Source organism: Corvus moneduloides, chromosome 6, assembly GCF_009650955.1.
Source record: "Corvus moneduloides isolate bCorMon1 chromosome 6, bCorMon1.pri, whole genome shotgun sequence".
Taxonomy (NCBI): domain Eukaryota; kingdom Metazoa; phylum Chordata; class Aves; order Passeriformes; family Corvidae; genus Corvus; species Corvus moneduloides.
This window is the reverse complement of record NC_045481.1, coordinates 56,819,513-56,832,303: the sequence shown is the minus strand read 5'-3', so window position 1 is coordinate 56,832,303 and position 12,791 is coordinate 56,819,513. Positions and strand designations below refer to the sequence as shown.

The following is a 12,791-nucleotide window of genomic DNA, read 5'->3' as shown; positions in this document are numbered from 1 at the left end:
CAGATTTTGGTCTTTTTTTTTTTTTCCTTTCCCCTGTAGTACATCTTCTGAGGTCATTTACATTTATCTCCTGAATAAATAAGTGGAACAAAAATCATTGGTTTAGAACATGGGGATTCCATGAGTGATTCCAACTTTCTGATAAACAGCAGTTAAAATAGTTTGGGTTTTTTTAAATGTCTAGGAAATGCTTGATTACCTGGTAAGATTGCTGTAGATATTGAGGCATTTGTACATCTTGACTCAGGAGTTTAACTTGAAACATCTGCTTCTCTTTAACTATGAAATTAGTAGCTGACAACACTTTCACTGCCATGTACTGCTCAAATTGTGGTGCATCATGGCATGATGGCGAAGCGATCCTGTTCTGGTTTTAATTCAGGTGCTGTTATGTGGCAATATTAGCTCTTTTTGGCCTACAGGAGAGCAGTTTGTTTTTTCTCTTCCTTCTGGGTATATGTCAATATTACAGGTACTGCAGACGTTTGTGGTCCCACTAGCAGAGCTAAAGATTAAGAAGTTGATCCAACTCATACTGGAATCAGTTTCTAGTGAAGTTTAACAAGCTCTTAAAATGTATAAATGAAAGATCCTGTTCACTAGAGTCCATCTGTGCAGTCCAGAACTGACTTCTGGAGCTTTGGATACTGTGCTGATGGGATTCAGTTTGCTCCTAACTTGCTTTTAAATCAGTACAAAATTGCAGACGACATCCTGCAGTTTCCATGCAAAACACTTCAGTAGGCTCCTTGCATATGGCCATCTGAACACTTCCAGGGAGTTTTAGCTTTCCTGTCACAGTCTTACGTAATTCTTAAACAAAATAGTCTGATTTCAGGTTATTCCACTATTGCAATTCTTGGAATTCAGATTATAAACCAGCGTACTCTTTCCCTAAAATAAAACATGAGTTCTTCTTTCACTGTCTTTGTAAAGGAATTCATGGAGTTGTTATTATGTCCAAGACCTACTATAAAAGACGTTAATGTCTTCAACAGTGTATGTTTTCTCATAGTGTGTGTTGTGATGTGTATGATCTGTCAGTCCAGGTTTCACTGGGTGAAGTCCTACCTGTCTTGCTGCTGTGTCAGTTTTCAGCAGTAACATAAAAAGCAGTGGAGCCAGGATTTTGCCTCGAAGACTTGGGTGGGAATTTGCTAAAATCTACTAAAATATTAGTAGGTCAGTTTGCTTACATCCTTCTTGATACAAAGGAACATCATGTGATAGTGATTAATATTAATTTAATTTGGAGACTGTTTACTTGCTTGAGTCATCTCAGTAAAAATCTGCTGGCTCAGACCATACATCGCCACTGTAGTACTTGAGTGTGGTTGCGTAGAGCTCTGCAGGATCTTTTTACCACAAGGATGATAGTACAGTATATTGTGAAAGTAATTGTAATGTGCAGTATATAATTACATGTAATGTATAATTATTTCATAATAGAGAATTGTAGTAAGTATTGCAAAGGTAATTAAAATGTTGTTCACTTTTATATTTTTAAATTCCCCGTTATCACCTTTCTTTGACTTATAGACTAAGAAAAGTTAATTGTTCTCTAACATAGTATTAAAATGTAGTCTTACTTTGTTCTTCATTTTGTTTTGTTTCCAGGTGGAGGCGTAGCTGTTGGAACCCTTCTTCTTCTTGGTTAGTATAGAATATATAGATATTTAAAGCCATATTCTGAAGCGTTTCACTCTTTATTGTATTCATTAAACAGCCTCTCTTTTCACAGTTTTTTGAGTCAGATTTTAAGAAAGTATAACTCTCAGGTTCCTTCACTTTGTCTAGCCTACAGAATGGACTATTGTCTATCTCAAGAATTACTGGAGGTGAATCAAAAACTTAATTTTAGACAGGCTTGAGCACCCACAAAGAGTACCCCAGAATTCTGTTTGAAGGCAGGGCACATTTCAGGTTTTATTATTATTCAAGTTGAGCACATTTCAGGACTTATTAGCAAAATACACAAACTAGTTAAGATTTTGTAAACTGCTGTTAGATTCAGACTGTTTATCATCACAAGTTTGGCTATCTGAGGAAGATGTGCAATGCAGAATCTTGTAATCTCTTGGCTGCTAGAATCAGCTGAGAGAAAGGTGATGAAGCCTGCTTTCTGTCAGGGTGTGGGTGAGGGGACCATGTCTCCATTGCAGCTGAGGTGCCCAGCTTTCCTCTCTGTTTGATTGAGTTGACACCAAACCAGCAGAAAAAATGAAGAATTCTTGTATTAATCTTCATCCAGAAGGAGCGCTGGAATCTCCTGACTCTCATAATTGAGAACAGTGACTAGATTTCAGCCTTGCCTAGGGACAGAGCAGACTGACACATGCCTGGATGATTTGGGTGGTTTCAAAATTAGGTCTGTAGAGTGTTTTAAGAGCTTGCTGGTGAAGTGTTGGGACCATTAGAGTTTGTGAGAACAGGTAGAGGACACTGAAGGAGAGAAAGAACTGGAAGATTGTAAAATACAGCTTCTGGTTTTGGGTGCTGCTGGAGCAGACACTGGATGGCAGGCCTTGAGCTATGGCTCAAAAGAAAACAAAGATTGTGATGGATTGACCTTGACTAGACACCAGATGCCCATCAAGCTGCTCTATCACTCGGCTGGACAAGGGAGAGAAAAATCTTTCCCATTATACCCCTCCTGATGTTCTGAAGTAGGCTCTTCACTTCCAAGAAGTTGAGTCTCCTGGTCACTTGGAAGTATTTCTAGTAGTACTGTTTAGAATTCCTTGGCATGAAATTTATGCAAAGGCAAAAAGGTCATGTCTCTAGTAATAGGCACCCATAGCAGCTCTTCAGAGTGTGGCTTTTCAGCTTTGAGACAGATTTAATCAGTAATTTTCATTCATTTTCTTAAAGGGATGAAAACGTTGTGGTCCTAATATTTTATCTGTGTTTACTTTCCCTGTGGAAAGACAACCATCGCTTGGGAGACTGAATTTGTATCCAGAATTTTGGTTACGTATTTTGAATTGTTACAATTCAAAAATTGGTCTTAACACTAAAGAACAGCAGTGAGATTTGGGAAAACTTACTTGAAATCTTTCTTAGCCACTATTGGAATTATGCCAGTTGTTTTCCTCTGTTGGTATAGGGCCCATGTAACCTGCACTAGAGCCAAACAGCTTTGCCCCTGAGCAAGATAATTGCTCTCACTATGACTTGTTGTTATTTTAAGGCTAGGGGTTTTTTCTGCATTTTATCCATTAGAGACAGTTATTGATGTGTGACTGAATTTTAGAAAATGTTGATTTTTACATAAAGTATATAAATTAGTGTATGGTGTGGTGCAGATTAATTTGAATAGTTGCTTGCCAGGAAAAATAACTGACATTACCTAATTCCAACCACTTTCAGTTTGAGAAGAGCTGCAATCTTGCCATGATAAAGGAAGAAGAAAAAAAAAGTTAGAACCGATTATATTTTACATAAATCAGAGATTGTGAGACTAGATTAATTTTGTCTCCCCATTACAATATTCACTGCCCCTTCCAGTAGACACACTTGGTGGCATCCAATGAACCTACTAGCAGGAAAATTGTCATGAAATGAAAGAAGTGGTGGAATATTTCACCACAGGGTGTTGTGGATGTGAAAAACAGTTCTGTGGATCCTGATGGCTTGACGGAAGATTTTTCCTGGAAGGATTTTTACCTGAATTTTGTTTCCTCTGAGTACATATCTGGCCATATTCAGTGGTAGGTTTTAATTTGCTTATCCCCTATGCTGATTGTGTATTTGTGATCTGATATGAAACTTAGCTTGACAGAAACCCAAATGAGAATGTCTCTTTTAGATCTGAAAACTAGTTTTTTTTCCCAAATGAGACTTACCATATGTTATTTTGAAACATATAATTATATACAAAAAGTCTTAAAGCAGGAACTATATTTATTCATGACTCATTAGTCTAAAAATTTTGAGACTAATTTTTAAAGTTGGTGCAGGTAGCATTGTAATGGCATTGTTAGAATATCCTGTCAGCATACCAAGAAATTCTGTCATGAGATTAGTCTAGGCAAGCTTAATATTATCAGGATTGAAGCTGTCAGTGATAAACCTCCTAGGAAGATCTTTCTGCGTTGTACTCCTAGTGCTATAAAAAGGTTAAATTCTTCCCCCTTCCTTCAACATTCTCTAAGGCAAGAATAAATTGCATTACTTTTAGCTTAGCTCCCTTTGCAAATTAAATGCTCATCTTCATTATTTGACACATTATCTTGGTTAATTTAACCAAATAATAGTAGATTCAGGGTATTAAAATATTTATTTTAGCTGTTGTGTTCTGAAGATGTAGTGATGGCGCTGGTTACTTGATAAGACTGTAAAATATTGTTTGAAATATAAGTGTACAAGTTCTTGAAACTCAATTCATAATAAAGAGCATTGTGATTTTCAGTTGAACTTAATTCTACAGTATATTTTTTTGACAGTGTTTTAATTATATGAAAATTAGAGAGTTGAAGCACATGGTATTCTCATGCAGGATCCTACCTGCCAGAGCAGCTTGAAACTTCCTGGGGTTTGTTCATCTAACAAGAATTACGATTTTAACTAGTAATTTAGTTTTAAAAAATGGTTACAGTAGTGGGTTTATAAGAAGCGTTCTGATGTGGAGCACCATCAAAGCAGCTTGTTCAGTAGGAATGTGAGACCACTCGTGCTTTCATCTGAACCTCCTGCAGAAGATCAGCTTTCCAGAAGAGTCTCCGTTTCCAAAACAAACACGGAGAATCAGCACACACCTTCGCCCCTTCTCTCCAATGTAGTTCAAACTGTTGTATGTGTGTTTTGCCAGCCCAGGAAGAGTTTCCAGGAGCATGTTATTTTGTTTTTAAGTGTAAGCCTTGTTTATATAGCACATTCTGCATAGTGAGCTACAGCACCCTTGATAGATGTGTCCTGGGCACCCTGTAAGAACCTATTCTTACTTACCTTTAAAAGCCCCAGTTTTGACAAGGTCACTGACAGCTAAATGTTTTAAAGATTATCAGTAGGAGAGTTTTGGTTGGTAGCTGAGGTCAGTTATTAAATGTTAAAAGTTGTCTGGTGAAAAACCGGTCTATACTTGCACATTCTAAGCCTTAAAGCAGTTTCAGCTACTTTAATTAGCTACTATTATTTTTGTTGGACATGCAATTTAACCTGACTGGTAAGAGCTCTCTTCACTTGTCAATATAACTGAATTTATCATCTTTTTAAAGCTGAAAAAGATAATCTCAAGAGAGGTACAAAACAGTGATTTGCTAAATATAATTCTACAAAATACTAGTTAGCAGAATTCACCTTCCTGAAGTATGGCCAAATGCCAAATATTGTAACTTGTATGTTTGACAACTGGTTTGGCATGTGCTAATTAAATGCAAGTGACACAAAGTATATCCCCTCAAGCTTAGTAAATGTGGACATTAGAAAAGTATCTTTTAAATGGAATTTCAGATTATTAAAATAATCTCATTTTATAACCTGCAGCAATTTAGAGAAATGTTTCATAGCTAGAGAAAGACACACCTTAGGTCACAGGACCACAATGCAGAACTATCTATCTGGGAAAAAAATTATCAATACTGATAGGCTATGACAGGCTTTTGGCAGCTTTAGGGCAACCTGTCTAGACTTTGTGCAGAGAAAAAAAAAAGTCATCGGTACATTACATTGTTGCAGGCTTATTCTTTCCTCTTATGGCTCTCATAATTTTAAGCAATTTTACTACAAATGACCACTGGAGTTTTTCAAAGACCTTCATGCTGTTTAATATACTGATGTTTGAAAGTCAGGTATTATAAGTACTGTGTTTATAGATACGCTATTTGTTACTCTATGGTGGATTGTGTTCCTGGCATTTTATTCCTCTTCCAGTTCTAGTGCTTATTCTGCATCCATCTCTTGGAACATGAATGCCTCTGTGCAGAGGCAGTTCTTTCTTAAGGTCACATGGTTACATATAAATTTCTATAATTAGATTTGTGTCCTTAATTTTTAAATAAATTATATTTTTACAGTGCCTCATACATATCTGCTCTCTTTTGTTTTCTGTGCCCTAGATAAAAGCCTTCAGATTTTGTACCTAATTCTATGGCCCATGGATTTCTTTGAGTAGTAGCTACAGACAGTCCGTGCACAAAGGTGTCGAGAACGTCTCTTATGTATTTAGTAGCCTATACAGTGCAGTGGTGAAAAGACCCATAAATAGGAATTGGTCTTTATCCTTAGTATTCAGCAAGGTTATATGTTGGAATTCATTGCACTCATGCTGACAATACTGCTCTTTCTCCATGACTGTTTCAGCCATGAAAGCACGCTCTTGTGGAAAGAGACCAATGGAGAGCCATCACAATAGACTATTTTATTTATGTCCTTATCTGTAGGATCAGAAGAGGTTTTGTTCTGGAGACAATATGTATAACTTCTAGGTAAATAAACTCTTTTCCTTGTATAGTTTCACGCTTCACTAGTTACTCACCTGCTACTTAGCTGTAGAACACTCTTTGTTCCAGAAGAATTGGAGAAAGCTGCACAGTGCTGTGTGACTTGCAGTGACTGGACCCAGAAAAGAGGCTGCAGCTGCAAGAGTCTTATTTGTTTATGTGCCTTAGTAGCTGGAAGTGAAGTTCACAATGAGGGCTGCTGTCGGGGCACCTCTTTAGTGTGGAGGCTGAGACTAAAGATTTGGGCCAGGATTGTCTTAAGTATTGGGCTGACTAAAATGATCGGAAGTGTTAGTTCCTACATGTACTGAGTGAAGGTAGTTCTTTTGGATGTGGTGGAGTTTGGAAAGATAACAGTTGAAAATTTATCCTAGCCATTCAAATGCTAACTCCAAGCATTATTAGAAAAGTATTTCATTCTGGGATTCTATGAAAGTCATCAGTGAGCTACTGAAGTACCTGTGCTAAATGATTTGTTTGTTTATTTACAAGAAGAAAGCTGTACTCCTTTGGTTTTGAATAGTAACGTTACTATTGAAGCCAGGGTACAATGGATGCTATCAGAAAAGCCCCATATGGATGCACTTTAGATCTTTTGAATACCACAAAAGTTTAGTGACCTAGAAATGAATCAATAAAAAGCATCCTCTATCCGACAAATTGAAGAGCTGAGGGATTCTTACAGATGCATTGACTTTAACAATTCCAGATACGCTGTTTGTAAAGGCTTTCTGAGACACATCTAATCCTTGGAGTACTGTAGGAGACTATGAGGTGGTTTATATTTAGATCACTCTCCAATACTTAATTTACTTTTTTTACTGTAAGTTTACTCTTATGAAAATCAATGTAAGAAGAAAGGAAAGGCTAATGCTAAAGTGATGTGTCCTTACACTGAATGTGTTTTTAATTTGCTAACTTGAACTTTCCATGTTGTGGAATGGCAGTGTAAGAACCTCTCTAGCCCTGTTATATTACAAATAAATCAATGAGTCAACAAAATTAATTCTAATCTTTGATAAGTCAGTTAAAAGGTTTATATCTCTGTTCTTCATTGCTTTATTTCTACAGTATGTTTTAACATTTCAGCATTTGAAATAAAATTTGAGAAAAACTCTTCTTAACTATTACAGCCCTATTTCTTCTTAGCTTAGTTAAATAATCACCAACACATAGTATGATTTCTTATATTTATCCATGGTTTATGGAATTTCTGTGTTATGTTTGGCACAAAAAATTGAGTATGCTCTTTACTTTCTAAGGAATAATTAGTATCAAAAATGATGATCCAGAAAGACTGTCTATGTAGTTGTACACACAGACACAAGCCATGAAACACTTGGACTAAATGAGATCTTTTCTTATATTCCATTAAATGCCAGTCAAGTATATATCAACTCAGTGTTTCTGTGTCTCAGATGGTGAAGAAGGTGAACTTTAACCTCTAGATAAAAATTAAGAAAGCAAGATTTTTCATTCACCAAGGATGATGTAAATGTTACAGCTGAGGATCCTTCCAGAGTACCTGATGAGTGTTCCTTTTCCTCTTTTGTTCAAAAGGAGGGAGATCTAACAAAATTGTCTCCCTCCAGTGACATCTGCTGCAGTGATGTGATTACAGGGGAGCCTTGGTGGCTTCTTTCAGGTAGCTCAGACAATTTGAAAAAATAAAAGTAGATCTCATGCTGTCACTTTGATTTCTAGAGGTCTTTGGTTCTTAAATTGAGAGCTTCATAGATGGAGATTAGCACATGGAAATCAATATACTGTGAATAATGCAGTAAGAACCAAAGCATGAGTAACTAGAGACAGCCAATGTTTGAGGGGGCAGGAACTGTTGGTGTTCTGGACTCCAGTTATAATAAGGGAGACTTACTCTGCGTAGCAGTTTTATTTTAAGCAGGCTCCAAAGACTATATTTACAAAATATGACTGAAATACTTCTTCAAAGCCTTAGATGGTGTCAGTTCTACCTTTGGTTTCTGCAGCTGTAGTGTTTCAGTTTTATCTAATTAAGTTTTGTCTCCACCCTAATCTCATACGTGGGTCTACATCCCTAGTCTCAGCACAGTATGGGAGCTGAGTTAGTAGGAAGGTGGTTCTTCAGTAACACTATTAGTGGCTTTATAAGGATGCAAGAGTAAACTGTATCTAAGATTTAATTAAGAGCTCTTAACATTCAAGTAAATTGCAGTTTGTAATTCTTTTGGAAATCTGTCCTGATGAAATTTTGGTAAGGAACCCAGTACTGTCACCAGTAAGCTTTTGTCAGTCCTGTGCTTTTTATGATTCAGAACTGTCCATATTTTTCACTAGACAGTTACTTAAAAAAACAAACCACAATGTGTTATTGCAAGTACATTGAAGGCTAGTATGGCCTTCTAAGCAGGTCAACAGTATCAAAGGTGAGTTCTGTTAATACAGTCTAAGGTCTTAAAACCCTAAGACTCTACAACAAACTGTAGAGTGGCTAGTTCTGGTAGTAATAGTGTTGTGATTATTGTATTCCCTTTGGCTTATTTGGTATCCAGTTTTATGTAATTTCTTGTCTTAGTGATTGGGTTATGAAGCATTTTTTTCTATTTTGAACTACTGCTTTAGAGTAACTTCTAGTGACTCTAGTATCCCAAATACTGAATTTAAAAGTGAAATTTTTAAAAGTGGGAAATAATTCTGTTTTGCCTAATATCCCACGGAGGTCGGGCAGTATCTCTTGGAGAACTGGTTTTTCTCTAGTGGTTTTGAATACTTGTGGTTTGAATTTCTTGTTAATCTAAGCACTGTAAGTGTCAGTACATGTACAAGATAATAGGAGTGTAGCAGTGCAACAATACTTTTTCTGTGATTTGTTTCTTAAGTTTCCCCATTGCTATTAATTTTTGTTTTCCTTTATGGAGATACACTTCCTTTCCTTCTTTCCTTTTTTCCTTCACTCCACTTCAATGATTCATTTTGATTCTGGTACATGTCAAAGTTACAGTATTTTTATTTTCCTCTTTAATGCTTTTGCAAGTTGGATATGAATGACAAATTTTTTATTTTCTCTCCTTGTTACTGGTTTTTTATTTTTAATTTTACTATTTCATATGTGTAGGGAGGAAATATTTTCCAAGCCACACAAAGAATGGGTTGAGACTTGTTAGTTCTGTGTAAAGAAATCTCTGTGTGTTTTTCTGCCTCAACATCCCTGTGTGTTGTCTTCCAGAAGCCAGATTAAGAGATGAAAAAGTGAAACCTTACGTAGCACATTTACTTTTCTCCCAAAAAGCCATAAAAAGCTTTAACACTGCTATTGTTGGTATTCCCTACAAACAAAGAACATCAGAGCTGGTTTCAGATGTGTTATGTACACATCCACTTCCCATAGCTTGAAGTTACGCAAAGTTTTAATTGTATGAGTTCATTAGGACTTTGTAATTTTGGTAATTTCTGACGCTTAACTTGCATTGAGGAAGCTGAAGGAAATACTGGTCTTTCTGAAGTCAGCTGGAATTTGTATTTTCATTTCAGTGGGCCAGTGTTCACAGTGTCTGCTAACAAGTATTGTCTCACTTCTTAAACTGTAAATTCATGAGTCTTTTGAATTTTTGATTTTGCTCTGATTGGGTTTCAAAAACAGCATTGCTAATTGTTTGGTTTTTTTCAATATATCTATTTGGTTTGCCTGTTTGTGTAGTTTTCACAACTTTGGAAGTGCAGACATAAGAATGTCTCTGTACTGAATGATACCTCTGTATAGGTTTAGCATGCCAAATATGGCTGAATTTTGAAAAGCATTAGGTAACAAATATTTTAAGCAAGTTTTAAGCACTAAGAATGTAAATATTAACATAGTTCTCCTAAATTAACAAACCCCTTTCCATTAATCCATAATTCAGTCACCTTAGTTGATACTTACAGGAAGCCTTGTAAGGAATATAGCATTCTTGCTGTATCCCATCCATATCTTAGAATCGAATGCATGATTGAGAACTATTCCTCTGGCTTGAAAAATTAGAAATACAGTATCATCAAGCATTATTTTTAAAGTTTTGGAGTCCTGTTTTACCTGTGATCTCTCTTGTACATTATATGCTCCAAGAGATAGACCCAAAGAGGCCTTTTACAGTGTTGTGAACATACAGGTGGGCAGTTTATCTAACAAAAAAAAAAATCCAACCGTTCTTGTTTTCACAGAGGAGGATAAATATGGCCTTTACTCCAATTTGTTGTTCAAGTATTTTCTCGCAGAGGGAGTTGTCTGTGGACATGACCTGTTCATTGCTTCTGCCAGAGAGCATCCTGACAACATTTTGAAGGTAAGAAAGACCCGTTTACATTGAGAAGTAAAGCTGTAATCTCTTGATGAACTTACATTTTAAAGTGCATATACTGTGTAGTAACAAATGAATTAATCTTGGTGATTCATAAGAATGTGTGGGAAGTACAGGAGTATTTACACTATACAGATTTGGGAATTAAGTTCAGGTCCTTACCTCCCATCTATGGACGGTGGAGTAAGATCCTCCCAATGCCAAGTCAGGCCAGGAGCCTGTTTATTCTTTATTTTGGTTATGGATGAAAAGCAGACAGCCTGGCTGGCTTAGTGGAATGGTTGCAGTAAACCAAACTGCTTACCATTTCCTCCTGCTAGGAGGAAGAGTAGTTAAGCTGCTTCAAGTATGTTGTGGTAGAAACAGTGTACAATTTGTGCGGATACTTATTGTAGTTTCCTGTAGAAAATAAAAACATCATTTAACATCTTTACGATTTCCTTTACACTCTCATTTCATTCTGACTCTTTTGTGCCAGGGAACATGGTCAACTTTGGATCAGGTCATACAAAAAGGATCCCTTCAGACTTCAGTGGACTCCCAATCAAACACTGATAGTTTCTGTTATGAGAAAATTATATAAGGGAAAATGCTTGATCAACAGTGCAAAAAATGCTGAAGTGTGAGGATAATCTTAGAAAATTTCATTAAATATTTTATGTCTTTCTAAGGCTGCGTTTTCCTAATATCAGAAGTAACATATAATTTACTGATTACTTCTGCATCAAGTGAAGTCTGGCTATTTCTTTAAGTGTCTTCAGAGACTATTTCTGGACAAAATGATTACTCTTCTGTTTTCCTTCCTAGGGATGGTAAATTCCATGCCTTACCTATTGAATATTCTCTTCAGTATTCAGGAAAACGTATATTCTTAATGAAATCAAATTATTGTGGTTGTGAAAAATCAATTTTTTAATGATCTTGAACCTAAATAAAGTTCATTTAAGGGTGAAATTTTTTATCACTTGTGGTTTAGAATAAAGGCTAAACAAATAGGTTCAAATTTGATTTTCAGGTGTGAATGTGCTATATTTTTTAATTAATTGGTTTTAAATAACTGATAATCAAGTATTGACTCCCTGATGATACAACATGATTGTTACAGTTGTTTCTCTCATTGAGATTGAATTATCCAAATCAGTATTTTTATTGCATTGCATTAAATTTTCTTAAAATGGAGTAGCTAATGTATATTCTATTTTTCTTTCGTTCACCTTTGTTCATAGCCTGTCATATTTTTTCTGGCTCCTTTATGCCTTTATGTGATAATGAACAGACATTGTTATATACATCTTGCACCACTTTGAGCTTGGGCTCAGTTAGTTTGGTGTGCCTTATCCATCTCTATTGTCTGATATGGAATAACTTTTCCTTCTTAATTTTCAGGGGTAGACACTAGGCAGGAATACTGCATTCCTCTGCTGTAACTCCATAGTGGTGCTACTGTAAGACACCATAAATGGAGGGACAATATTGCTGCAGGAAGGGCAAGGAAAACATAATCTTGTTTTGATTTCTTCCTCCCTTTGTGTCTTTGTGTATCCTACAATATTCTTGTCTGTGCTATTTATTCTAACCTTGACTATTCAACACTTTCTTTGTTAGCAGACAAGGCGCAGTAGAGTTAATTTCTCTGATTTGTATTGTGTCAGTGAAGTAACCCTCACCTTCAGGCACTTCAAGAGACCTCTCCTGTCATAAAAATGAGCTGCTTGGGATTTGGATGACTCCAGTGAGTTGGGATTTTAATATAGCATATCTGAGCATTGAATAACATGGCATTTTATTTAATGAGATTAGTAATTAATTTATCTTCAGTGTCTGATTGGACTGTATTCTTTAGTGGAAAGGTAACACAGACATGTTACATATCAACCTGAATTACATGTTATGCTTGGGTTTTATTTTGTGAAATTCAAGTACGGATTCAATATATTCCATAGCTAGTGTCTAATTAGCTGGTGTATTTCATAAAGGCAGTTCATTAACTGTCCATATTGTATCCATATTAAATGTCCATATTGTGTGGTCAGTCTAT

General features: G+C 36.0%; 1 protein-coding gene across 1 annotated transcript in view; it reads left to right on the top strand.

Annotated features, from left to right (window-relative positions):
* The window catches only part of ELP4 (elongator acetyltransferase complex subunit 4), a 136,647-nt gene that overhangs the window by 3,925 nt on the left and 119,931 nt on the right, over window positions 1–12,791 (top strand). The window contains exons 2-3 of the mRNA XM_032113188.1: window positions 1,618–1,653; window positions 10,617–10,738. Coding sequence (XP_031969079.1) covers window positions 1,618–1,653; window positions 10,617–10,738 — 158 coding nt within the window. The remainder of the gene's footprint in view (window positions 1–1,617; window positions 1,654–10,616; window positions 10,739–12,791) is intronic.